Here is a 24913-nt window from a genome sequence, read left to right as displayed (position 1 = left end):
CACCAAGACTTACAATCTCATGACGTGTGTCGCACCAGAGCCTCAACCCGGAAACCTGTCCCACCAACCTAGAAAAAACAAATCCCCATCTTGTCCAGCTTATGACACAACGTCTTGTCGCTAAAGCGCGATATCGCACTTCTGAGTCTGAACAACATCTCATGTAGCCTTGTTTCCGAGTTTCGCCTGAAGTGATGGCGCTCTGGCTTCCTGTTCAGACGATCAAGCGCCTCTGTACACTGTCGCAGCAAGGCATAGGCTCAACATGAACAATAGTCGCGACCAACATGCGCGCCGAAGAGCCTGCTTTGAAAGTATTGCAAATGGGATCCAAGATGCCATGTGCATGGCCGACGATCCAGAGAAGGCCTTTTGCCGCAGTTCTGACATGAGAGCAATATGGAGAACGTCACAATTGCGGGGCCTGCTTTTCGACAGCAACTTGACGACCGAGCAAATCGAGGCTATACAAAACCGGTTACTGGGCTTCCTGTCATTCATTGTCTGGACTGATCTCCCAGAGTTGGACTGGTTTTCGACTGTCAAGAGCTACCTGTTCTCTTCTCCCAATAGCACAATCACACGATTCACCGACAAGAACCTTCCTCTCGATGCCGAGGAACTTGCTTCCATGGGGTTGAGTCCTCGCCGGGTCAAGAGGTCCCTGGGGGACCAATACCGATTCATTCCAGCCATTCTCGACTTTAGTCATCAGCCTCAAACCCAGAATATTGATTCGAGGCTCCGCATGCCTTTCGAATTTCGATCGACGGAGGAGATATCGGGAGGTTATGGCTTGATAAATGTGAGCTTGCAAAGACTGGCTTTGATTCGTTTTATTCCTTCTTTTCTAACCTGTCTTGAAAGTTTTACCAAGTTTCGCCTGGATACATTCAAAGTCGCAAATATAGCCAATTCCCGTGGACGGCAAATGAACCATATGCTGTAGCAGTCAAGTCTTTCCGAGGGGATGAAGAAGCGCTGGATGACGCCAAAAAGGAAGTGGACACACTCTGCAGAGTCAAGAGGACCCTTCCAAGCGAGGTATATCGCATCACTCTCCATCATACTATCATTGAGCAGGATTCTCGGTACTTGATTGTTTTACCGATTGCCGACCTGGGAAACCTCCACCAATTCTTGCACGCCGAGGCAGCAGTCAGCTCTAGGACATATAATCTTGCTCCGGAAAGTTTTGATGAACGCTTTAGGGATCTCCCAGACCGTGGCGCTCCGCTAGCTGGTGCCCTGGCAAAGGAATGTGTCGCCATTGCCGATGCTTTGAAGTGGCTTCACGCTGGCTTTTCCGATGACCACGCTTCCTCTGTCAACCTTGCCCACATGGACTTGAAACCGGATAACATTCTCTTGTTCAACATAGGAGATGGTCCTGTGGGGTGGTGGAAGCTGGCCGATTTTGGAATATCTGTGATCAAGAAGGTTAGCAAAGATGGTAATGTGGAAAACGCAACAATGCACACGAGAGCGCGGCGACCCACAAGCACCTACCAAGCACCTGAAATCGAGAGAGCCTGGGATGATTCGGGCGGTCAATTCAAGGTCGGCAGAAAAAGTGACGTCTGGTCTTTTGGGGCAATCTTCTCGGAGATTCTGACTTTCACCGAAACGGGGCCGCCTGGGGTAGATCAATTCAGAGATCTAAGACGCGGCCCATATGACAGCTTCTACTCGGAGTCCCCAAGGCAATCTACTCACCTAAGCATTCAAAACCATGGCAAGAACTATCAATTAAGATCAGAAGTGACAGAATGGCTTCAAGAGCTTCGGAACAGTGCAGGGCCGGAGCGCAATTATGTCACTTGCTGGGCATACTGTATCGAATCCTTGCTTGTGGCGGATCCCGAGGCGAGACCTGATGCCGAAAAAATGTATGCCAACGTTTTGCACGTTTCTCAACATATTGACCAGATCATTCAAAAGAGAGATACAGACTGTATTTTTACGTTGCATCATCGTCAACAACAACAACAACCACCACCACCACCACGAGTCCCGGATATATCGATCGAAACAGTGGGCCAGCGTAACATGTCGATAGGCTCTAGTGTGAGACATTCGGACATCTTCGACACAGGCTCTGATGGACCCTCTCACGATTCATCGAGCCACGTATATGATTCAGCTGACTTCTCAACTTCTTTCAAACATGGTCCGCCAGCAATACCACCCATGGGGTGGCAACATGTTGAGACACACGCTATGTCATGGGAAGTAAAGATCAAAGGTTCAACTCCAAGTGCTGTAGCGGTCGGGAAATACTGGATTGCATACCTCGCCAAATCAACAATTTCTTTGTCCAGGATCCTTCCAGATAAGGATGGGAATAACATTACCGAGACGGTGAGAGCTATTGACTTACCCTTCAAGGCAAGGACAGATCGTAGCGGTATCGTACTTGCTGGGCAGTACCTTGCGGCTTGGGGGGAATCCAAAACATCAGAACCAATGGTAAGTACAACTCCTCAACGCACCGTACTCTTCGTGAAGGCAATGGAGATGAAAGGTCAAACTAATTTAAATATCCAGCTTCATGTATATAAGCTAGACTACCAGGACGCCAGAGCTACTCCTATTCCAATCCCAATACCAACAAGGTATTTCGAGCATTCAAAGAGAATCGCTATATCACTTGAAGGGTTTGTTGCTGTAATAAATATGAAAGAGTTATTCATATTGCATGTTGGGTAAGCAGGCCCCTTATTCTATGTGAGAGACTTCTTCTGACTGTTATTTCTTGCAGAAGCCCGAACGAAATACACACTCGTCACACTTCCAGAGATGTCCCTCTGGAGCAGAATTGCTACATCGAAGATATTGCATTCAATGAGGAAGGGAACCTTCTGTATGTGTGGGCGACGGGCCTCAGCAAGGGCTGGCTACTTTGCTATCGCGTTACGGAGCTTCCTAGCATTGAGCTGGAGGCCAGAACCCGTTACGATTTTGTCAGTAGACTACAATTACTATCCATTTGAACCAAACTAATGGAACTGTAGGAAGGACACGTGAAACTGCACCAGACCCGATTACTTCCCTTCAACCAAGCTTTGGGGTGTCTTGTCGTTCCGGACGGCGACAACCAAGTTGCTTTCGTTCCTGATAGCGCTATTCTCCATCATGCGCCAAGAACACTCTATGCTTTCCCAATTCAGCCTAGACTCTTGGATATTCGAGCAGCATGTTTACATCAAGACCAGTCCTTTGTTGTAGTCACTTCGAAACGGATTCCTTCTTCTTCATTGGTACACATATTGCCAGTCAGACCAACTGGTGGGTTTGAAGAAGAGAGCACCCTCTGCCGACTAGACTCGCGATTGAAGGAAGGGTCAGCGATGCAGGTCATTCTCTGCAATGATGAAGCTGCGAGCATTATTCTCATCTGCCAAGTAGATGGCAAGATTTACGCTATCAAATGCAGGCCCAAAAGATGATTTTTGGCCTCTTGGCGCTCAAGCACCATTTGGTTTTGTTATACTAGCAAATATTGGTTACCATGGCACATATATTGTAACATGCTTTCTGTTGCTAAAGAACAGTCCAGACAGCCACTGTACGCTAAAGTACGGGTATAAGCGAACAAGGATTATCGACACCCCACATTATCGAAAAAGCAAGTATATTGTTCTACAAATGTCATTGACGGTCAATCAGCACCTCGATGCATTTTGCATCCTGGTGTCATTCCGTCTTATACATGGGTCTTACTTTGCAAAGACAAAAAAAAGCAGACAAAGCCCCGATGATCTGATGATTGCCCTCCTCGAAGAGCAGACCGCTGCCCTGGCTTTTCGGCTCATCACAGCCCTTGGGGATAGACGGTTCGTACATGTGGCACAGCATAGCCTTCCAAGCCTTCATCTCGACCATGACTGGGCAAATTTTGCCACCTAATCCATCCTGTTTAGTCCACCAGCATGAGCTAAAGTACGACTCCTTCTGCCCCCACCTCCGTCATCCGCCCACGTCCCGTATTTACTTGGCCGCTTCGCTGCGCTTCATTACCTCGCGCACTATGTCTCTATTAACGCTGGTCAGTCCGCAGTTCCTTCAAGTGCAATAAATGTTAAATCATACTTGAGACGTCTCTGTGCGAACCATTGTTAATTGCCTTCTTTTATAAAATTTGGGGAGCCTCCTGGTACACTCACCTCGCTTAATGCCTCGGGTCCATCGAAGCACCATCTATCATTTCGATTCTGCCTTTTGATCAACAAGTCGTGCAAGGAATTTGAGGCCCCAATCTGTAGACTTACTTTTACAGAAAAGTCGTAATTATCATCCACCGTCCCACTGTACATCTCTTTCAGATAGGTCTCAAGCTCGTCCTTGATCGCGAGATAGCGCGAGGCTTTGGAGGGAAGGATATGATGAAAAGACTCCGCCATGATTGGCCATATGGCGGCGCACTAGGTTCAGTTCTAGCCACACAATGTAAAACTTTTTGTGTTGAGAATGTTCATCTCCATGATCCGTGGCATTCATACGGGTTTTAAACCTTGGGCGTAGCCTTGCCCGTTGCAGATGCCTAGAACCGCCAACAAAATGAATCACATGCCGCCCTCCTAAGGGTACACGTACTCCCCCAGTCAGTTCTGTGTCATCTCAGGCTGGTCCTACATGCTTGCCTTTAAGGGATCATCAGCGCCCAGTGTGGCACACGCACACAAAAAGTGATCCCCCAGCCGCAGCCGCGTTTTACTCCAAATAGCCTTGTTCCTTCTTGCTGATGAACTGCTTACATTATGCGCAACTAAATAAAAGTGCCATCATTTGATCAAGATAGAGAGCATATTTATTCTTTTCTCTTTGCTACTGTCCTTGTTCGCATGAAAAACGCGATCGAGGTCGAGGTCGATAACAGCATGGCTTCAGATACAGAATCTGGTCGTGGCGCGACGTTTGATCCTTTTCAGCTTCGGTAAGCCCCTTCTTTCCCCTCCCTCCCTTGATAACCCCCAGATCCTGCAAGGCATTATGCAAAAGCACACCAGCTGATTCGGCCTATTTCCAGCCAGCGTTTAAAGGCTTTCCAAATATTTGTTGGTTCCCTCTTTACAGGTAAACAGACATGCCTATGTTCGGGTCTACTAACTTCATGTTGCTTTTCTAGTTTATCATTATTAGTGTCGTTATTGGCTCTGGAGTCTTTAACTACAATGGTTCTGTCCTGGAAGTGGCGGGTCCGATAGGCCTGCTTTTGGCAGTGCTGCTCAATGGTGTCTTGGCTGCTTTTGTTGGCGAGAGTGTCAGCGAGCTCGTGCAGGTGTTTCCGGCCCAGAATGCCATTTACCTCTACGTGGAACAGTTTGTGGACGAGGATCTTGCTTGGGTAGCATCTATTGCCCATTGGTAAGCTACACGAAAACAGAGGCAGGGAGAGAAAGAAGAAAGAGTGAGAAGATGTTGGAAAGGAAGAGAAATCCAGGCAACGTCCGACCCTTTTTTTTTTTTTTTTTTGCTGATCCGCTGCTGCAGGTATTGCTGGGCCTCTATTGTACCAGTGCAAATGCTCAACGCCTCAAGGCTACTGGAATACTGGCCCAAGATTGACGATGTTGCGGGACCCATGGCCTTTTATGGGTTTACGCCTTGGGTTCTATTTGCCATCAACCTTTGGGGCGTTGACGTGAGTATTCTCTGAGAAAATTCGCCACGGAATTGCTTCGCTCACTACACTACAGTATTTTGGCTGGATTGAGACCATTGGCGGTGCGCTCAAGAGTACGTCTATTCCTGGAATCATCTACTTGTATATTCTGTGTCCCAAGACCCTCTACGACTGTACCTTGGGCTTCGCTATTAGTCAAACGCGAATTTGCATCCTTGCATTGGCTCCATTGCCTTTAATCAATAAGAAACGCAGGACTGACACGTATTTTAGTGGTTGTCGTTTTTGCGATATCATGTGTCTTGTACAACGTTTCCATCCAGAGTAAATCGCAGCCCTTCCCATCTGTAGTCGAATTTGCTAATGTTAGATCCAGAGCAAGGGAAATCAGACCGTAAGCTTCACTGAGAAACCTAGGCGGATGAGACATGCTGACCTCCATACAGCAACATTAGACATCAGGGATGCTAATAGCACCTGTTCATGGTACAATATTTCTGCAGGTACGAGTTGATATTCTCAAAGACTTGACGTTGACTCACAAGGATATAAGCACATGATCAATTTCCTAGCAATCGTAAGACCGTCTGTGCTATATAGGTGTCATTTTGCATCGCTAATCATCAATTAGCAATACACGATGGCATTCAAGTAAATCAAAATGTCTTTTCACAGGGACAAGGGTTCTATGCATTTTGGTCAGTATTCGCCGGCCCCCTCCCGTCATACTCTCCACGTCTAATCATCAAGAAAACAGCTTCGTCGTGCCCACAGTCGCCTTCATCTTCTTGGGCGTGGAAACCACGGCCATTGCCGCGTACGAAGCGCAGAGCACAAGATCGATTGCGCGCTCCTCGCAGATAACACACTGGGCCTGTCTGCTGCTCTACTTCATGGTCACGCTCGGCATCATCCTCGGCGTCAAGTGGGACGACTGCCGGCTGCCCGGGGTGTGGAAGTTCATCGGGCGCGAGCCCATATCCGCGTCGTCGCCGCACACGGACAGCGCCACCATCATCTCCATCTGGGACGTGAACCCGGGACTGGCCGACGTGGCCAACGGGGCCATCATCTTTGCCGTCTTGTCCTCGGCCAATACGGCCCTCTATGTCGCGAGTCGCACCTTGTACGGAATGACGCAGAAGCTGCGGGATAACCACGTGTTTAGTCGGTCCTTCAAGAGGACCTTTGGCCAGGTGTGGACTTCGACGGGGGTCCCGGCCATGGCCTTGTTGGTCAGTCTGGTGGCTTTCTACTGGTTGCCGTTTCTAAGTCTCGGGTTGAAGAGGGATAATCCTGGAGCGCTGGATGATGTGCGTTTGACTCGATGAATCCTCCAGATATGACAACGGCTTGCTAACCCGGGACAGATGATCCAAATCGTATCCCTCACGTCGAGTATCTCTTGTGTCATCACCTGGACACTTCTTTTGATTGCTTACTTGCGATACGATCATTGGTGAGTATAGCGAGGTTGTGTACATTGTTAATTAAGCTAAACAAACCCTTCTTCCTAGGACATCGTCATGCGCCCAGGGCCTGGAAAAGGCTGGAATGGAACGATTCATCCGAAGGCATCCCAAGTACAAAGCCTGGAACGTGCTTATTTGGCTTCAACCATGGACGGCCCGCCTCGCTCTGCTCGGATGTTTGTTCATCTTTGCCTGTCTCAGCGCAACGTGGTGGACCAGAACTGAAGGTGCCGGCTTCGACATGGTCGTGGTGGCATACGGACCTGTAAGTCTGAGAGGCGATGTTGTAGTTTTCGTCAATGTCATAATGACAAATCTTCTAGCACGTTATTGCGTTGGCCTTTTGGACCTTTCTCAAGCTGTGGAGATATGGATTGCACTTTTCGAAATGGTGGCCGCGCCCACTAATTTCGAACCGCCACCCGACAGCTTTGATTCAAAAGCTGAGCCACTTGGAACGTCTCTCGGTCAAGGGGGAGGAAAGGCGCAAGCAGGAGTTTGGAACAACCTTGTTGGCACTTGACTCAGCATTAGGACAGGCACGGACACGAGCCTCAGAACCAGGCAACCGGCGGGTGTCTGGGACTGAGGTGTCTACGGTCGAGGGAAGTCGAGTGGATTGATCTTCAGGATGACCAACATCTAATAGATGCCGCCATTTTGCGGTAAAATAAACAGAGTCGACCTATTCCTTCAGCTAAAAATAGAACTTTGGATAGAGCATTATTTTGTATTTGTTTTTTCTTGCCTCGTCATGTATAAACGACCCGTAACGCCATGCCATGCTATCATTGAACCAGTCTAGCCATCAAGTCTCGTGGAGGATCCTCAGAAGCAGTATCATCATCAGAGGCTAGGGACAGAGACTCGGTAAGTCATTACCTTCTGCCACCTCTTCCGCCACCTCCCATCATACCGCCCATACCCATCGACTTCATCATGTTCTGGATGTCCATTCCGCCGGGCATGCCACCGCCGCCGCCTCCACCGAACATCTTGGCTAGACTGGCCATGTCTGGCATACCTCCAGCACCAGCCCCACCCATACTTTGTAACCTCTTCTGCATAGCCGCCATTTGTTGTGCCTTGTTACCGCCACCCATGGCCTGCTGTGCGCGCTGCATGTTCTTCATGTTGCCTCCCATCTTCTTCGCCATGCCGGCCATCATTCGTTGTTGAGTAAGCAGTTCTTCTACTTCTCTTACGCTGGCGCCGCTGCCACGAGCTACACGCACGACTCGGGTAGGTTGCTCGACAAACATTTTGCCGTCGCTGTCAAGTTCCTTCTCCGTCATGCTGTCGCAAATGTAAATCATGCGCTTCAGTTTGGCGCTGGACTCTTCGTTGTCCATCTGATCCATGCCAGGCAGGTTGGCCATTCCAGGAATCATGCCTGAGATCTTGGATAATGGACCCATCTTCATGATGTTGCCCAATTGGTCCCGGAGATCCCTCACTGTAAATATACCCTCGGTAATGTGCTTGATGGTGTCCTTTTGATCCAACTTCAGAGACTGAACGTGCTCGACCAGCCCAGCCATGTCTCCCATGCCCAATAGCTTGTTGACAAATTGTTGTGGCGCAAAACGTTCGAAATCCAACATGTGCTCTCCGGTTCCAATGAAAACGATTGGTGTATGTGTCGCAGCGACGGCTGAGATAGCACCACCACCGCTGGCATGACCATCCGTCTTGGTGATGATGATGGCTCCAAAGTCGGCAGCTTCCTTGAACGCCTTGGCTTGCGACTCGGCTTGTTGACCAATGGACGAGTCGAGAACCATGATGGTCTCGTCGGGCTTGATGGCGGTTTGGATATCCATCATCTCCTGGAACAGCGCAGACTCTTGTCGATGTCTTCCAGAGGTATCGACAATGATGACTTCGAAGCGTTCCTTCTTGAATTTCTCGACACCCTCCCTAGCCACGACAGCGGGATCCGTCTCCGTGAGTGAACCATAATACGGGATCTTGGCCTTGACGGCGTTCTGCTTCAGCTGATCAAAAGCACCGGCACGGAAGGTATCGGCGCACACCAAGCAAGCGCGGAATCCACGGGCCTGGTAGTGTCGCGCCAGCTTTGTACATGTCGTTGTTTTACCAGCACCTTGCAGACCGACAAACATGATAACGTTGGACTTGCCCTTCTTGGGCTTGAAAGGTTCGGCATGGGGATCGACTAGCTTGACCAGCTCATCAAAGACGGCTTTCTGAATAAGGCGCTTCTTGTTGACGGCGGGGGGCAGGTCTTTGAAGTTGACCTGTGATTTTATCGAATTGGATAGCTTGCTGACGAGTTTCACGTTGACGTCGGCTTCGAGGAGGGCGTGGGAGATCTCGTTGAGCATAGCCTTGAAGGCCTGCGAGGACACACATGATGGGTCAGTAGGTGGAGGGGCAAAGTTGGGTGGCGGATCAACTCAACAAGAGACTATACCTTCTCATCGAGATTGGGTGCACGAGTGGCATCGTGCAAGGCCGTGCTGATGCGCCGGCCGAGATCTTGAAGAACCATGATTTAGGAGCCGAGGACGGGGAGCAATGAGGAAGTCGGGTGTTGCTATATGGCGACGTGGTCGGAATCGTCGTGGTCGCAAGCTCCTCCTGGTCGCGATTACTTTGGCTGCACACTGGTGCTTCGACAAATGTGGAATTGTGGAGGGTGGGGGGGAAATAGCATAAGCTGAATGGAATCGTGGGGTACCAAAGGTGGACATAGGTTTTTCCGCTCTACTACGGGTACCTAGCCAGCTGGGTACGTACTGAGAAACCTACATGTAGTGCTTCAACCTTGCAAGGTTAAGTGCCTCCAACAAACCCATTTGAACCCGTATCATGATGTGTTGATTCGTACTTGACCAGAATCACACTTTTTCAAATTTTGAAGCTGCGAAACCGACATCATGCAAATCAACGTACTTCATTGGCAGTCTCTCTCCTTCTCTCTCTGCCTTGGGTAGGTTATGGCTTCGACTGCAAATGCTCTGCCGCCCAGCAGCCAGGGTGAGATGCATCCCTTCGGTTGGTTGCACTACGCTGCATCATGATCTGATCTTTCCCAGTCCTTTTGTCCACTCAATAACCATGTGTTGGTGCCTGATTCTACTAACCTATCAGGGCTCGTAATTAGTATGCCGGGGGTATATCATAAGGCACAGTCGCTTCTTCACAGTCTTCTATTGCCCTTTCTACTGCTTAGCGTGATATTCATCACTTCCTCTTCTCATCGTACAAACATATATGTCAACTACAATTTTGGTCCGGCATCCAAGTGCTATAGATCTCGAGGGAGTATAAGTACCTGCGTAGATCTGCCACCCTAGACACTGCTCAACAGCTATACACCCTCTGCTTCCACAATGTCTATCGACAATATCAATCAAGAAGGCTTCCAGCGCCGCCTTGATGTCATTGCATCTATTTTGAACTCTTACCAACTTGAAGTGAGATGTCAAACCCCTAGTCTTGAGAGATCACTTTTGTTGACAGGTCCGCCAGGCTACAGCGGTGACGCCCGTCGAGTATGAAGAAGACTGCCCCTTTCCATACAACAATTTCATATACAAGATAGAGCTATCTTCTCCTCTGGGTCCAAGTACGTTCAGTGCTGGAACTCCGCGCCCGGGTACATCAGCGCCCTCCAAGCCGAATGTCTCGGCCATTATCATTCGTTTGAGCAATCCTCGTGCCAATGGCTTGAACAATGCCCACCGCGTAGAGAATGAAGTCGCTGCGCAAGCCCTCTTTCGACAGCATCTCATTTCCAATCGTCCCACGTTGACCCATATCATACCTGAGCTTTATGCGTGGGAGCCATGCCGACAACCAGAGGTATCTGGTGAGGCCGGATTTGGATGGACAATATGCGAGTTCATGCCAGGTGCAAACCTCGCCGAACAATTCGAGGGTATGCAACTGTCACAGAAGCTCGATGTGATTGAACAAGTCGCCGATGTCCTTGCCGCCGTCCAGCAGACTTTGCTTCCCTCCCAGCTCAAAGGGCATTTCGGTGGGTTGACCTTTGATGGCCAAGGTCAGATCATTGGTGGGCAAATGTCCATCTTGCCCGGCGGGCCATGGACCAAGTATACGGATCTATGGGTATCCCGGTTTCGCCAGCAGTTGCACGATGCCGACAAGAGCTCCGTGCTGAAGGGCTGGGAGAAGAGCGGTCTTCGTGCCCGCATTGACCGACTAGTTGATGCTAAAGAAGTGGCCAAGTTACTTGATGGTGTGGACACTACCCAAAAGACGTTGATACATGGTGATTTCAGTAAGACACCCAACGCATCCTCTCAGCAACTCATATTTAATATCTCCTTTCGTCATGATGAACCCACGACTGACGTTGCATATAGCTTTGCACAACTTCCTTTACGACCAGACCACCAGCCGCATAACAGCATTGCTGGACTTTGATTTCTCATGGGTTTCGCATCCTTCGCACGAATTCTTCACGGGGCTGTGGAGTATTGGTGGTGGTCTACGATCAGACAACGACAAGATCATTACTGCAGTTTTGACTGGTAAATTCGACGAGATCGATGATTCTCTTTCCGGCAAGGACAAGGATAAGTGGCAAGTGGCTCAATCCTGGAACGCGGCACTGGTAGAGAGAGGTGCCATTCGGCCAGCTTCCATCGCCGGCATTGACAGGTTGAGACAGCTGATGGAGCTGGAAGACGCACTCTGTCCTTCCAGGCTTGGTAACGAGCGCGCAATAGAGAGACTCCAGCGCCAGGACAAGCTTGCGCAAGCGTTCAACGCTGCCACCGACAAGTTGACGGCACTTCTCAATGATCTCGATTCTTGAATAAGAACAAATGTTTATTCTCTTGGCTTTTCAATGTCATCTAGTCTTACCTAAGAACCCTTCATGTGCTTGAGATCTTCACGGCAGTTGGCCTGCAAGCTGACGAATCACAATCAGACCTGCCTCTTCTAGAACCTCCAACCAATTCTTCAATGCAGACGAACATCACGGTTCAATCAAGCCACGACTGAATGAACCTGGGCATGCACGCAAAGTAGTTTCAGTGTCTCAATACCCCAACACAGTGTTGTATTGCATCAAGTCCTTGCCTGGGACACACTACATTCCTTCTTGGTGGAAACATCATTAGGTGTATTAGGCATCATGTGCCAGAATTGCGAATATGATTAGACAAAACAACCTACCGTACAGCTTGATGAAATATATGTCCTTTTGACTCTCGTAGAGATCACATTGTCCCCTTGCCATTTGTAGGATTTGTCACGTGCTTGGCGTCAGCACAACACCCCCACGGCCATAACGGCTTACCACGGCCGTAATAGCTTTTCCGTCTTCTTCTTCCACATCCCACTTTCGTAGCTACGTTTTTGCCATTGCCAGAACGAAATCATCACGTACGGAAACTATAGGGATATATTTTGAAAATGGCCGAGCCTCAGCAAAGACCCTCTGAAGGCGAGATGTATCAGCCCATTGGGAACGTATGGGTACGCCATTCTCCATGAACCCCCTCATTCCAGATATTCGTGCTTATGTTCCACGTATCAGTGCAATGACGGCCGCGAGATTGCCCTTCTTCACTGGATCTTCAAGCACCCAAAACTCGAAGAAATGCGAGGCCACCCAGAGAAGGTGCTGGATGCCATTGACGAGTACGGCAAAGCCGAAAAGTACCTCATGAACGTTGGCAAGTACAAGTCCAAGACGGTCATTGACATCATCAACACGGTCAAGCCCGCGGCCATGGTCGAGCTCGGCGGCTACGTCGGCTACTCGGCGATTGCGTTTGGCGCCGCCGCCCGGGCCGCCGGGGGCCAGCGGTACTACAGCCTGGAGCAGAATCCCGAGTTCGGCGCCATTGCCACGCTGCTCGTCGACTTGGCTGGGCTCGGCGACTTTGTCAAGATCGTGATTGAGTCGAGCGGCGACGCTCTCAAGCGACTGCATAAAACCAAGACGCTTGAGCACATTGATCTTCTCTTCATTGACCATACAAAGCCCTTGTACACGCCCGACCTGAAAGTGGCTGAAGAGCTTGGTCTCGTCAAGCCCGGATCAGTGTGTGTAGCGGATAATGGTGAGATACCAAATTTTGCTCAGTTTTATAGCTTGTACTAATCAAAAATCCGTAAGTCGTGATACCGGGCAATCCCGTCTACCTCGAGTACGTTCGAAGCACGGTGGAGCAGAAGAGAGAGCGTTATAATGCTGCAACAGAAGGACCAAAGGGAAATCCGGACCTTGTATATGAGAACCAGTTCATCGAGGGCTGGGAGCCTAGTGGACTAGCTGTAAGTATCGATGGCTTTGTTTTCTTTTTCTTTTCTTTTTCTCATCCACTTATGTCACTTCTTGAGTTTCTGTCGTTAGATCATATTGGTGCACGTCTAATACTTTTTTCCAGGACGCTCTCGAAGTCTCAAGATGTGTCAAGGTCAGTAGCTAGGGATTTTGTGTATAGAAGTGGAGAAATAGGACGAGGTTATAATCATGTACCTACAGTCAGCTTGCAATGTTAGCGGCGCAGCTAAATTAGGCGCGAGGCTCAAAAAGGGCAAATAAAAGCATGTCAAGCATGAATCTACCAGTAGTGCGTGTATCAGAGCAACCATGTCATGCTCTGGACGTATTAAGTTTTGATATGTCGGCAGCTTAAGTAAACACATCGATTGGGCGGGATAACTCAAGCCCGCCTTAAATTCAATTGAGTCCGTGCAGTTGAGGAACCTTTCTTGTTGCAGTATTGCTCTGACCGTGTATGCACCCGACTGTACATGAGTAAACCAGACCGGTGCTTGAGTTTGAAAATGATGACATATCATACGGCAGTGGAGAGTTTCAGAGCGAGCGGAGTCTCACACTGGTAGGTGCAGTTGACAAATCTGACAAAGGTATGAGGAGTTCCTTGAAACTATATAACCTAGTACATCTTCTCGAAACAAATTGAGACTGTGCCTCGGGTAGCTGCACAAGCTTTTATACTCTGACAAAGGCAAGCATGGCCAGCAAGAACAGTCAACCCTACGCCTTCAACCCCGCTGGAGTATCCCCACCCCCTCCAACATATAAGCATGTTGCCGTGACGCCTCTCCTCCCAACCAGCAAGCTCATCACTCTAGCCGGCCAGATCGGCGTAGACTCTACGGGCTCGTTCGTCTCGCAAACAATCAAAGGGCAGGCACCCCAGGCCTACGCCAACATCAAGGCTTGTCTCGCCGCGGCCGGTGCGACGCCTCGCGATATCGTGCACGTCAGACACTACATTGTCAAGGAGACTGGAGATCCAGAGACGGACCGTCTGGGCGTGGTGGATCGTGGTTGGGGAGAAGCATGGATGGAATTCATGGACAGGGAGGCGCAGGGCCATCGACCTCCTGACACGGTCGTGGGAGTTGCGAGTCTGGCAAAGAAGGCCATTCTCTATGAATGTGAGGTTTCGGCCATTGTGCACTAGCTTAGTTGGAGCATTGTTTTATCCGATTGAAACGCTCGCACAAATGCGTGGTCCAGTCGTAGATGCTTTGTTGATTCTGGCAGACCCATGCTAGCCTCTATCTATTACTCGAGGTCCATCGACACTGTCGAGTGCGCCCAGCAGGAGGCCTTGGCGCCTATGATGCAAAAGTGCTTACTTTTACCGTGTAACCAGACTGCGCAGAAGTGCGTGTCAAATGCGCTTCGGACAAGTACCGTCTCGCGCTGAGTGCCCAGTTGCCAATGAGGAAAAGAGCATGTGCGGGGGTATTTCCACCACGCATATCAAGCCACCCGCATGCAACCAAGGCGCCACCACATAAGCCGGGCGTCAGGCATACCAACAGCTCTGGGGCGCAATCTGAATTCCCAATGCGCTCACAAACCTGCTGGGGCAGTTGGTTGGCAAGACGACCTTTCAATTCCCTCTCTGCATGCACCATCACTGCCCTTCCTACCTATACAGGTTACAGACAAGGGAACTGCAGCTTTTCATGTCGGGGTTTGAAGATTGCAAGTGAAGTGAGGCGCCGCTGGATTCGTGAGACAAAAAGCATGGCCGAGGCTCTAGGTCTTGCGTCTAGCATCATCACCGTCATCGAACTCTCGGCCAAGGCGGTAAAACAATGCAAGCACATTATTGATACGGCAAGAGATGCACCAAAAGATCTCAGAAATATATTGGTGGAGGTCTCGTCTCTGAAAGCAGCCCTCGAGAACCTGGACTACCTCACCAAGATAGACCATGATTTTGCCGAAGAGGTGTCAAATCAGAAAGGGATTGGGAATGCCGTCAACAAGTGCGAAGAAACGATCGGTGATTTGGTGAAGCAGCTTGGAGATCTGACGATTCGCGACTCGCGGCAGACACAACCTGGGAAGAGGGCCAAGATCAAGGCAGCCATTGCGTGGACTTGGAATGAGACCACGGCGAGGAAGCTTATCAACGATGTCCTGCAGCACAAGACTACAATAACGCTGGGATTACTGACACAAACTTCGTAAGTCCAGTCTTCCATCATGGTGTCTCAGCCGAAACACTAACCAATGCAGGCGAGAGATTCATGAGGTGAAACTGGCGGTACAGGACGTCCAAGGGACAGTAAGCAGTAAGTATTTCCCACTACACGGGCTTTCATATAGCGGTGCATTTGCAGTACGAGTAGAACTTTTCTGTCTTCAGAGTGCTCTTTAACACGATTTTCGGAGACGCTTCCATTGCATCACCCATCGAAAAGGAAGAACATGAATTCAACATGTGGCTGGATCTGTTTACCAGACATCAAGCTGACGGATTACCATCGTTACAGATGACCAGAGGCGCAAAATATGTGATTGGATACAAACTACAAATCCTACCAGCATTCACAATTCTGCGCTCAAGAATCACGAGACTGAGACCAGCCAATGGGTCCTGCGATTGCCTCAGTGGGAATCCTGGCTCCGAGGAGAAAATTCACACCGGTTTCTCTGGATTTACGGGATCCCAGGTGCGGGAAAGACAGTGCTTTCTTCATACCTGGTGAAGCAATGCCAGTCATACTGCAATGGTTCTAGCGACAAACCTTCTATATGCACCTATTATTACTGTTCTTATCGCAATCATCAAGACGAAACGTTACCAATGATTCGCTGGCTGGTTTCCCAGCTAATCCGCATCACGAGGCATATGCCGAATCAACTTCATGCTGATTACGAAAAGGATCACCAACCAGGTTTCTACACCATGAAAGACGCCCTATGTGAGCTTCTGGTTCACGTGCAGACAGTTTACTTGATTGTCGATGCGGTAGATGAAAGCCAGCCGCGAGGAGAGTTACTAATATTTCTCGAGGAGCTGGTCACGGATCCCAGCTTTGGTCGGATACAACTACTCGCCACGAGCCGCAAGTACCACGACATCACGAGTGTATTGATGCGACTATCTTCTCCAATCTCCATGTCCAATGAAGAGGTCGATAAAGACATTCGCAGATTCCTTGCAGCACGCCTTGAAGTTAAGTTCACGGGCTGGCGCGCCAAGTACAAAACCAACATCCTAGAAGTCCTTGTATCAAAGGCCCAAGGAATGTATGTATCAGAAATCAATCAACGTTATGCTGCCGCACAGCCGTGCAAATGATGCAACGGTGTTTCATGCGACTCATCTTATTGGTCGCAATTTGCTTAACCCTTGAAACGACACTTCAAATCACCAACTAACTCGCTAATAGGTTCCGCCTTGCCTTCTGCCACGTCGAATTAATATCGAGAAAAAGAACCCAGGCGGAGATGTTAGACTCACTCGACAGCTTGCCACAGACGATAGAGGAAACATATGAGCTGATCCTGCTGGAGATCGACGACCAGGATTGGCAATCTGCGCGGACCATTTTCCTCTGGATCTGTGGAAACGATATGATACCATACAATGAACCAATCCCAATTAGCACGCTTATTTCCGTGTTGAACAACAATGGTTCGGGAAGCGCCATATCCCTGCCCGAGGATGGAAAGGGATACGTAGAGGAAATATGCAGCTGCCTGATCACTGTCGGCTCAAGTCAATTCGGATCGAATCTGCTTTCGGCAGAGCTTGATGCGGCCAGGTGCGCACATTACACAGTTGTCGAGTTCCTTTTCTCAGAGCAGATTAAGCACAGCAAAGTGAAATACTTTGCTCTGTCCAATGACGATATTTTCACGACATTTGTCGGCAACACCCTTGCAGTGGCAGAGACTGTCAATTCGCATGCAATGTGCCCACCTTATTGGGAGTCATTTGAATCCTACTGCGCCAGAGCAGCTTGGCTGGCAACGTTCACCTGGGAACCAGATTTAGTGGAGAGTCCAGCTCTATGGACAAATCTCATCAATATTTGGTCAAACAATCCATCCTTTTTCCAAGACGCAACTAATAGTTACGCTCACGACGAAAAGAAGTTTCCAGAAAATAACTTCGCTTTCTATTTGAGTCCAGAGCACAACGCGGAAAGCGTGCAGACATTTGCACCGAGGATACTCGCTTCCCTGTTTCTCGGTTCATGCCACATCTTGGCCAACAAACTCATTTCACATTACGGCTCTCAGATTCTAGAGCTACCCTTTCATTTTCGTTTATCCTTCGTTAAACAATATCCACAATTTGGCTCCGCTATCGAAGCTGCAGCTATACCTACCGCAAGAAATTTCACCGACTACCCCATCCTAGATTGTATTGAGTATTTGAGTGAGTGGTTTGATAGTACCCGAATTGCCCTTATTTGCGTTGGGCTACACGCGATTTCAGGGCGTGATTGCGGCTGTTATAAATCTAATAATGCCGATGACTGTCGGTTTACCCGGATGTTGCGCCAGTATGTCAAGAACGGCGACGGTGTGCAGCATCGCTTGACACCATTGCAGTTTGCTGTCTACTGTTGGGATTTGGATGCTGTTCAGGCTCTCCTGGAATCAGGCGCAGATCCCAATGGCCTTGGAGTTCCCGATGGGAAGTCAACTCCAATTCACCTTTACCAGGTTGATGATCGCTGGTGGGCGGCAAGCCCTCTCCATCTACTACGACATGCCGGTTATGCACCAGAGGAGATAGATGAGTATTTCGACATTAAGAAGTCACGCGAGGCGAGGGTAAGTGACATTGAAGCGATGCTGATTGAATTCGGTGCGCAAGACTTTGGGTCCCCTACTTCTACCAGTACCGGCCCTGAGGGTTGTACAGAGCTCGATAAGAGCTGTATGGATAGCCAGGCTGTCATAATTGCAGAATGAGACAGATGCTTTCGGTATCCTATCAATCTTTAAACTGAGATTTGACACGAAGGGAGGACGTGAGCGAAGGCGCTTGTGAAAGAGGTTCGAGTTGATCTTGTCGAGCTACAATGATGAGGTGATGAAGAGCTATCTGATATACCCGGGCAGGTGATCAGCGGTTGGTACTAGCTACATCATTGTAACATGGACTTTGCGCACAGCGACTTATAGATGCGGGCAGGGAGCTTCAATAGATTGATTATAGTGTTAGAGAAACAGGCCTTCGCATGAGACATGATGGGTAGTATGCACCAGGCACGTCTGACACTCTGAACAACGTATCCAATGCGCTCAAAAATCTATAAAGTACGAAGAGGCGTGGGAGATGCACTGTCAAGCGCCAGAGCTCTACAAGTCAGCCTTTAGTATTGGGGATCCTTAATATGTCCAACCTCTTGACTGCTTTCCTAACAGTCAATATTATGCTTTTGAGGAGCCTATATCAAATAATGTGAGTGATCATGCTGGCGTCGCCCACAAAGCATAATCACTAAGCTTTTCATGTTTTCAATCGTGATGTAGAACTCCTCGAACTATCTACCGAATGACAAGGAGGCTTCAGGGAGACCAAACTACCTACTATCAATTCCCCAAAATCGCGTCCTTGAGCACCCCATGCCGATTGATGTACCACAGACCATCGATGCGTGCAGATAAAAGGTCGCATGTAGCCCAATAATCCCAGTTACCTTGGGTTGTGTTCCACAAGCCTCGGGCGCGTTAGGTAGGCATAGTGGATTTACTCCAAGGTCTAGAAGACCGCTCCCTGGGTCGCTCTGGGACTTTCTTGCATGCCTCTTTACATAGGATCTAGATAACCATTATGCGATTAGAGAGCTGCAATGGCATCGTTTCAAAGCTACTCAAACCGTGGTTGTTTGATTTGTCATTTCCCGGGACTTCTACGGGCTTCCAGCATAAGGAGAAGTGGTGTTTCAATTAGTAGGTATGGTGGTAAGGCTGAGATTGAGATATTCAAGGCAAGGCAGCCAGGACTTCAGTCAAGTGATGCGAAAGAGTGTCACATCGTGGGGTAACAGCGAATGCTCCATTGTAACACCTCGTTGCTCCATTGTGGTGTCACGCTGCATAAGGCTCTCCGCAAAACCAACCTTTGATTGTCGCTCCCGTGTAGCTCAAATAGACGTTCTAGGATTATTGAGCCAATATATTTGGTCACAAATTTCGGTGAGTCTGCCATGGGTACTAAAGACCCGGCCAATAGAGCAAGTCAATGTTGTATCGCCCGAAAATGCCAAGCTATACCTGCAGAATCTGGTCTGGCAGTGATGCAGAGCTCATGGGCGAAACTCACGAGGCTGAGCATGTTGCATATATCTTAGGACCAATGAGGACGCATATTTCCAAAGGACAAAGTTGGCGGTTGATGGTTCTCCATGCCTTTGGATTCTCCAGAGCGCCCAGGCAGCCAGGCGACTCGGCTGTGTCTGTATACTATGTTGCAAAATCATGTTCCTGCGTACTACCTTCTATATGTGCATGTCTATCGATTCTGCCGTCAAATAGTCCTAGGCTTTTAAATGTAACCGTGTTTCGGTCTGCTCCATTTCACAGAACCAAGACAAGTCAAAGGTGGAATATAAATATGTCCCAAGAGCGCGCGTTCAGGTTAATGGTTTTTATCAAGAACTCACAGACTACTTCTTCCTCGCCAAAATCCTAGAACACATTTCTTCGCTCTCGAACTCTCAAACAAAACCATCAGAATGTTCCTCTCCAAGCTCTTGGTTACTTTCCTAGCGGTCAATATCGCCCAGGTCCTGGCCTCGCCAGTGACAAATGGTAAGTAGAATGTCGGAGTGTGCTGGTTAAAAAGTAGGGATCTCCCACTAACAAATGGCATAGAAATTGCGGCACGAGAGCTCAATGTTGATGAGGCAATCGTCGATGAATGTACGTTTTTTAACCATTTAAGTTCTCTAGAGTTATTGAAAGACGCAGTGAGTTTGAAGCAGTGAACTGATGACAACCCCTTTCATTTAGGCCCAGGATGCACAAAGTAGACCCGTGTCGACTAGACACGCATGTGTTTGTAGTCTAGAAGCCGTTGGATAGTGGGAGTGGAATCACTTGATATACTTTAGTCGAATTGACAAAGATTTTACCATTGTGCATCAACATCATGACTTGATCACTTTTGTGCCGGCGCAAACGTAGTAAAAAGAAAAAAACCTACTCTCTACCGAATAATCTGCTATAAATGAAAAGATACTTGATAATGTCCTTCACCAATAAATAACATGTAGTTCAGCCGCATCATCTTGCTCTCAGATGAAGGCTTTGAATAGACTTTTGCCTAACGCCCTGCAATATCGCTGGTGCGGCAGATTGAACAAGATATGCCCACACTTTAGAACACAGAGCTGGTTAAATCCATTTACCAACACTACTGCCATGAGAAAGGCTCAACTGACTCGCTCATTGAACCGGTGACCAGGGCTGAAGAGATAAGCCAATGACGATCTCGTGATGCATAGCTTTCCCCCCCTTCAAAAAGCCCGTGATTTTTGTCCAAACCTCTTACTCTGTCCAACCAGCTTTCACCACTCGAGTATAGAATGAACAAAACCAAATCCACACTCCACGGCGGGAAACTCTATGTTAGCACTTTCATTTTCTCCAACAAAAGATGAGCATGGGGGGAAAAAAGTTTAAAATCTTTTTCCAAAAAAGTCAATCCGCCACCGCCCTGCTTTCTTCATGTCCTTTCCCCGAATTGCCCCTTTCTCACGTTGAACAGAGTTTGCGGCATTCTTCACCGCAATCCCACAATCGGCCACGCCGTCGGAGCCAAAGTACCACGTGCATGTGATATTTGAAGGGGGAAATAACAAAAGCTTCTACTAATCTTATTCATCTGGCCTTTGCTGGGCCCAACGAGAGTTTTTTTGGCCGCATTACTTTTCCCAAGTTTGGACAACTTGCCACAATAAGAGAAAATTATGAATAAAAAAACCCCCCATGCTCACTCATGTGTATCCTGCAAACTTCAAAGCACATGGCAAGTGGCGAAAAGATATGCGCTTTAGACGCTCTTGGTGTCGTCAAGATCCGAATGTTGTTTTTTTATATCTACCTTTTCTAATTCCCATGCCGTAGAAAAATCGAATTTCGAAACACGCCATGTAATTGACTTTTTTCTTGGTGACCGAAAAAAAACAAATCAGACAACCATTACCCAGGCTAGGTAGGCATTTCCGGGTCAGGAGGCATTCAACAAAAATTTGGGGTTTACTTTCCTACCCCAGGCTTAATAAGCTTAATTGCCATGGCCTAGTCCGCGGACATCTGTGCCGCTCGCAGCTGAAGATCTCCCGCTTGCTAGACGATCTAGCAGCAGGACGTCACTTACAGCAAGTCTATATGATGATGGACTAAGCTGTTGATAGAGATGGGTCGTCTACGAGGAACGAGGATGGGAGAGCCCATCGCCTGATCATTGGCATGTGATCAAAAGTGAGTGTCATTGTATTGGGTTTCCACAAGTCACATGAGAGGCAGGCAGGCACCAGAAAATAATAATGGTTCAAACGAATGCTTTATTGTATTGCTGAAGCGACTCGTTCGTGACAATTGTCCGCGATGTCCTCGAGGCGCCTCTTAGCCAGGCGTAGATGGGGATTCTATAAACAACCAGAGATTTCAGGAAATAGACCCATGAACGATCGTAGTATGCAACTGTCCATAGACGCGAGGTTCAGACCGCAGCAGGAGCAAAAAAAGGAAATATAAATCAAAACCTTCAAAGACGCCTTCAAATGATAGGATCCCCCAAACCAGCTTGCTTCTACCTTGCTTTTGTGGTATCGTGGTAGGCAGCTCCTTTGTATGTAGACAGAAACTCCGGTATTTCCAAACGAAAGACTGAATGAACACGCTATCAATCCACTGATCTTTCGGCCCAGCCAATGCTGTGGCTGGACTCTTCGTTGTACACAGATGCAGACGTGCATCAGTCGGGGTTGGCAATAAACAGACGAGTGCTGGTCAGAGTTGCGGTGCGCTCATCCACGCTGCCTCTCCTTCTCAACTCCTCTGGGTTCTTTACGCTCTTTTCTCTAGTCAGAGCTGCATTGAGCAGACTATTGCTAGCAAGCTTGGCTGCGCTGGTGACGCTCAGCTCGGGTAGCGCGTCGGCACGTTCAGCACTGCTGCCACTGCGTGTACTCTCGGCTCGGTTGAGTTGACGATCGTCGCCTACTGAGTATTCAGGGGCCGGGTCGACCATGCTGCCTGCTCTTTCTGGTGTATCTGCAGGGCTCCACTTCTTTCCGGTTCCTACGGGACCAGATGTTCGATATGGGATGCTGCGACGACCACTGGCGGTACTGCTGCGTCCACTGCTCCCTGTCCTACGGTGGTGCAAGCGCTGCATAGTCTCGTCGTCATCGCTGTCCTCTCCCTCGACTTCAGTTGCACTGAGTCGCATGGGCACGCCACCGACACCAATGTAGTTGTTTTCTGGTGCGTAGCCCACAACTCCGGGCTTTCCGTGATGCCTGATTTTGGCAGCCACCTTGCCAGCGCTGCTGATACCAGTAGAGGTCCGCATGGTTCCGTGTCCTCCATGCATCTCCATGTTGGCCCTTTGTTTGGCCGCCTTTTGCTGTGCAAGCATGCGGGGATCCTCATACTGTGCCCTATCGCACCAGACTGTCGCCTTTTGTTTTCTGAGTAGGGCAACATAGCTGTTGGGTGCTCCTCCACCAGAGCGCGAAGACGTGCTGCGGCGGAGGTCAGTCTGCGGCGGAGAGGTGCGGAAGGCTGGAGGGGGCGGATTTGTCGAGACAGTGCTGAAGGTGTTCACCGAGGGCGAGCGGCGCGTGTGGCCCATGCCTGGCGGGGGTTGTTGCAAGTGCATCGGCGTAGGAGCGTGTATTTGTTGTTGTTGTTGCTGTGGGGGAAAGATGTTGGACGAAGTTGTCCTGGTTCGAGAGTGCGAGTAAATTTGAGCAGGAGGATCGAGAGGTCTCCTCCTCAAATGGCTTTCACCCAACATGTTGTGGTGGTGGTGGTTTTGGTGGAGGGGGTGGGCGGTGGTAATTATTATGTGATGTGGTACTTTGGCCTAGCCGTTTGGTTGGCTATCTTCCGCTGCTGCTAGGTTCAGGGCTGCAGGGCCAGGCCAAGGCCAGGAGTTGGATTTGGAGGCGTGTGCTTTGCTGTGCTGTGCTTTGCTGCTGCGCGTGGTGTATGTACACAGGCGGGCAGTACAGTAGTGCGATTCGGCAGGTCGGGTTCGGAAACACACGCGCAAGACCAAGCGGTAGACTGTAGTAGTGCGTGGTGAGATGGCGATCGCTGGTCTCTGCTGCGCGTGGGCTGCAGTTTGAGTGGATGACGATGGTGTGAGATAACGGCGGGCTTTTTGGGAAATTGAAATTGTAATCAATAGCGTGCCGCCAGCCAAAAAGCGTCCGTTGTTCACACACAGGTAGCAGCCAGCGGGCCAATGCTGTGTGACGGGCGGGGGGTGGAACAGACGGACAGCCAGCAATTGGGCTGCTGAGGGGTAGGTAGCAGCAAGAAGTGAATCACAACAACAAAACAATGCAGTTCCCTATTGCTTTCTCGACAAGTTGGACAAGGTCGAACGAAAATGGAGAACAAGGTTGGTGAACAAGGTCCGTGGCTGAGAGCTTGGTTAAGAACAAAAGCAGTAGCAGCTATGTCCAGTAGTAATAGTAGTGTAGTAGTAGTGAGATCTTGGGGGTGAATGCCGCGCTTGTCAACGTTGCATGGATGATGCTTCTCACGTATTTCGTCGCCCAGCGCCAGAGCAGCGAGCTACTGTGGGCCCCGTAGTCGCAGCGGGTGGGCGCAGGCAGTGGGTGAAGAAAAAAAAAAACAGAGAGTGAAAAGCGAAGAAAAGAGAGATAGCTAGGTACTTAGGCCCCGCTACAACAGGTGGGAACTCTAGTTTCTGCTCTTCTCAACTTAGATACCCCAAGCGAGAAGAAAGCGAGAAAAGATATCCTCGGTACCCAACTACCAAATTAGTTTGAATTTCGTTTTTTGTAGTTGCTAATGTAATTGACGACGACAAAGGAGCAACGACGGGCACGTTTTCAATGCCCGTGTTTCTCACGAGGGTGGAGAAGCCAGTCTGAGAAGGTGGCACGTAACCGGCTAACAGACTGATTTTCGCAGACAAGATAGACAAAACAGGGTCAATCTAGCGTAGTGAAGGCAGGACAGGACTTGACAGGATGGCCGACGGGGAAACCAACGACTGCCAAAAAATTTTCCTGAATCCTTTGGATGCCTCACGATCTTTCTCGCTAGATTATCTGGGGGGTTTTGGAGGGGACGGTTGATGCCTTTAAAGCCGAGCTAGCAAGCCTGCCCGGCGGATGTATTCGTCTTTGGGCTGGGATGGTGGCAGCAACTACGCGGGCGAAGGTAAAGAAAGTAGTAGATCGCTCGCAGGGTGTGTGGAGTCGCGAGGTACTGGATGTAAGCTGCAAGTGCTAGCTAGGGCAGGTCTGGTTGCTAAAAAGTGAAAGTGCCAGCAAATAAGCCCGCTGCCGTTAA

General features: G+C 49.2%; 8 protein-coding genes across 8 annotated transcripts; 6 read left to right on the top strand and 2 right to left on the bottom strand.

Annotated features, from left to right (window-relative positions):
• Positions 1-265: 265 nt before the first annotated feature.
• On the top strand, positions 266-3449 carry PFICI_11553 (uncharacterized protein; the record flags this gene model as incomplete). Its single annotated transcript, XM_007840134.1, has 5 exons — positions 266-805; positions 868-2469; positions 2548-2705; positions 2762-2963; positions 3015-3449. The coding sequence occupies 5 exons, from the start codon at positions 266-268 to the stop codon at positions 3447-3449; spliced, it is 2937 nt and encodes a 978-aa protein (XP_007838325.1).
• A 1431-nt stretch (positions 3450-4880) lies between these two features.
• Positions 4881-7721, top strand: PFICI_11552 (uncharacterized protein; the record flags this gene model as incomplete). Its single annotated transcript, XM_007840133.1, has 11 exons — positions 4881-4936; positions 5143-5367; positions 5494-5644; positions 5700-5739; positions 5900-5950; positions 6003-6020; positions 6073-6129; positions 6302-6939; positions 6997-7085; positions 7144-7363; positions 7422-7721. The coding sequence occupies 11 exons, from the start codon at positions 4881-4883 to the stop codon at positions 7719-7721; spliced, it is 1845 nt and encodes a 614-aa protein (XP_007838324.1).
• A 255-nt stretch (positions 7722-7976) lies between these two features.
• On the bottom strand, positions 7977-9613 carry PFICI_11551 (Signal recognition particle protein; the record flags this gene model as incomplete). The annotated part of the gene is made up of 2 exons (XM_007840132.1): positions 7977-9458; positions 9536-9613. 2 exons carry the CDS (start codon positions 9611-9613, stop codon positions 7977-7979), a joined length of 1560 nt encoding a protein of 519 aa, XP_007838323.1.
• Positions 9614-10457: 844 nt separating this feature from the next.
• PFICI_11550 (uncharacterized protein) lies at positions 10458-11911 on the top strand (the record flags this gene model as incomplete). The annotated part of the gene is made up of 3 exons (XM_007840131.1): positions 10458-10541; positions 10588-11371; positions 11457-11911. 3 exons carry the CDS (start codon positions 10458-10460, stop codon positions 11909-11911), a joined length of 1323 nt encoding a protein of 440 aa, XP_007838322.1.
• Positions 11912-12516: 605 nt separating this feature from the next.
• On the top strand, positions 12517-13538 carry PFICI_11549 (uncharacterized protein; the record flags this gene model as incomplete). Its single annotated transcript, XM_007840130.1, has 4 exons — positions 12517-12579; positions 12641-13169; positions 13226-13383; positions 13497-13538. The coding sequence occupies 4 exons, from the start codon at positions 12517-12519 to the stop codon at positions 13536-13538; spliced, it is 792 nt and encodes a 263-aa protein (XP_007838321.1).
• Positions 13539-14090: 552 nt separating this feature from the next.
• On the top strand, positions 14091-14546 carry PFICI_11548 (uncharacterized protein; the record flags this gene model as incomplete). Its single annotated transcript, XM_007840129.1, has 1 exon — positions 14091-14546. One exon carries the CDS (start codon positions 14091-14093, stop codon positions 14544-14546), a length of 456 nt encoding a protein of 151 aa, XP_007838320.1.
• Positions 14547-15121: 575 nt separating this feature from the next.
• On the top strand, positions 15122-18316 carry PFICI_11547 (uncharacterized protein; the record flags this gene model as incomplete). The annotated part of the gene is made up of 4 exons (XM_007840128.1): positions 15122-15567; positions 15620-15675; positions 15877-16636; positions 16780-18316. 4 exons carry the CDS (start codon positions 15122-15124, stop codon positions 18314-18316), a joined length of 2799 nt encoding a protein of 932 aa, XP_007838319.1.
• A 4015-nt stretch (positions 18317-22331) lies between these two features.
• PFICI_11546 (uncharacterized protein) lies at positions 22332-23378 on the bottom strand (the record flags this gene model as incomplete). Its single annotated transcript, XM_007840127.1, has 1 exon — positions 22332-23378. One exon carries the CDS (start codon positions 23376-23378, stop codon positions 22332-22334), a length of 1047 nt encoding a protein of 348 aa, XP_007838318.1.
• Between the last annotated feature and the right edge of the window lie 1535 nt (positions 23379-24913).

This window comes from Pestalotiopsis fici (assembly GCF_000516985.1).
Source record: "Pestalotiopsis fici W106-1 unplaced genomic scaffold PFICI_Scf_9, whole genome shotgun sequence".
Classification (NCBI taxonomy): domain Eukaryota; kingdom Fungi; phylum Ascomycota; class Sordariomycetes; order Amphisphaeriales; family Sporocadaceae; genus Pestalotiopsis; species Pestalotiopsis fici.
Note: the sequence above shows the minus strand (reverse complement) of the source record. Positions and strands in the feature narration are given on the sequence as shown.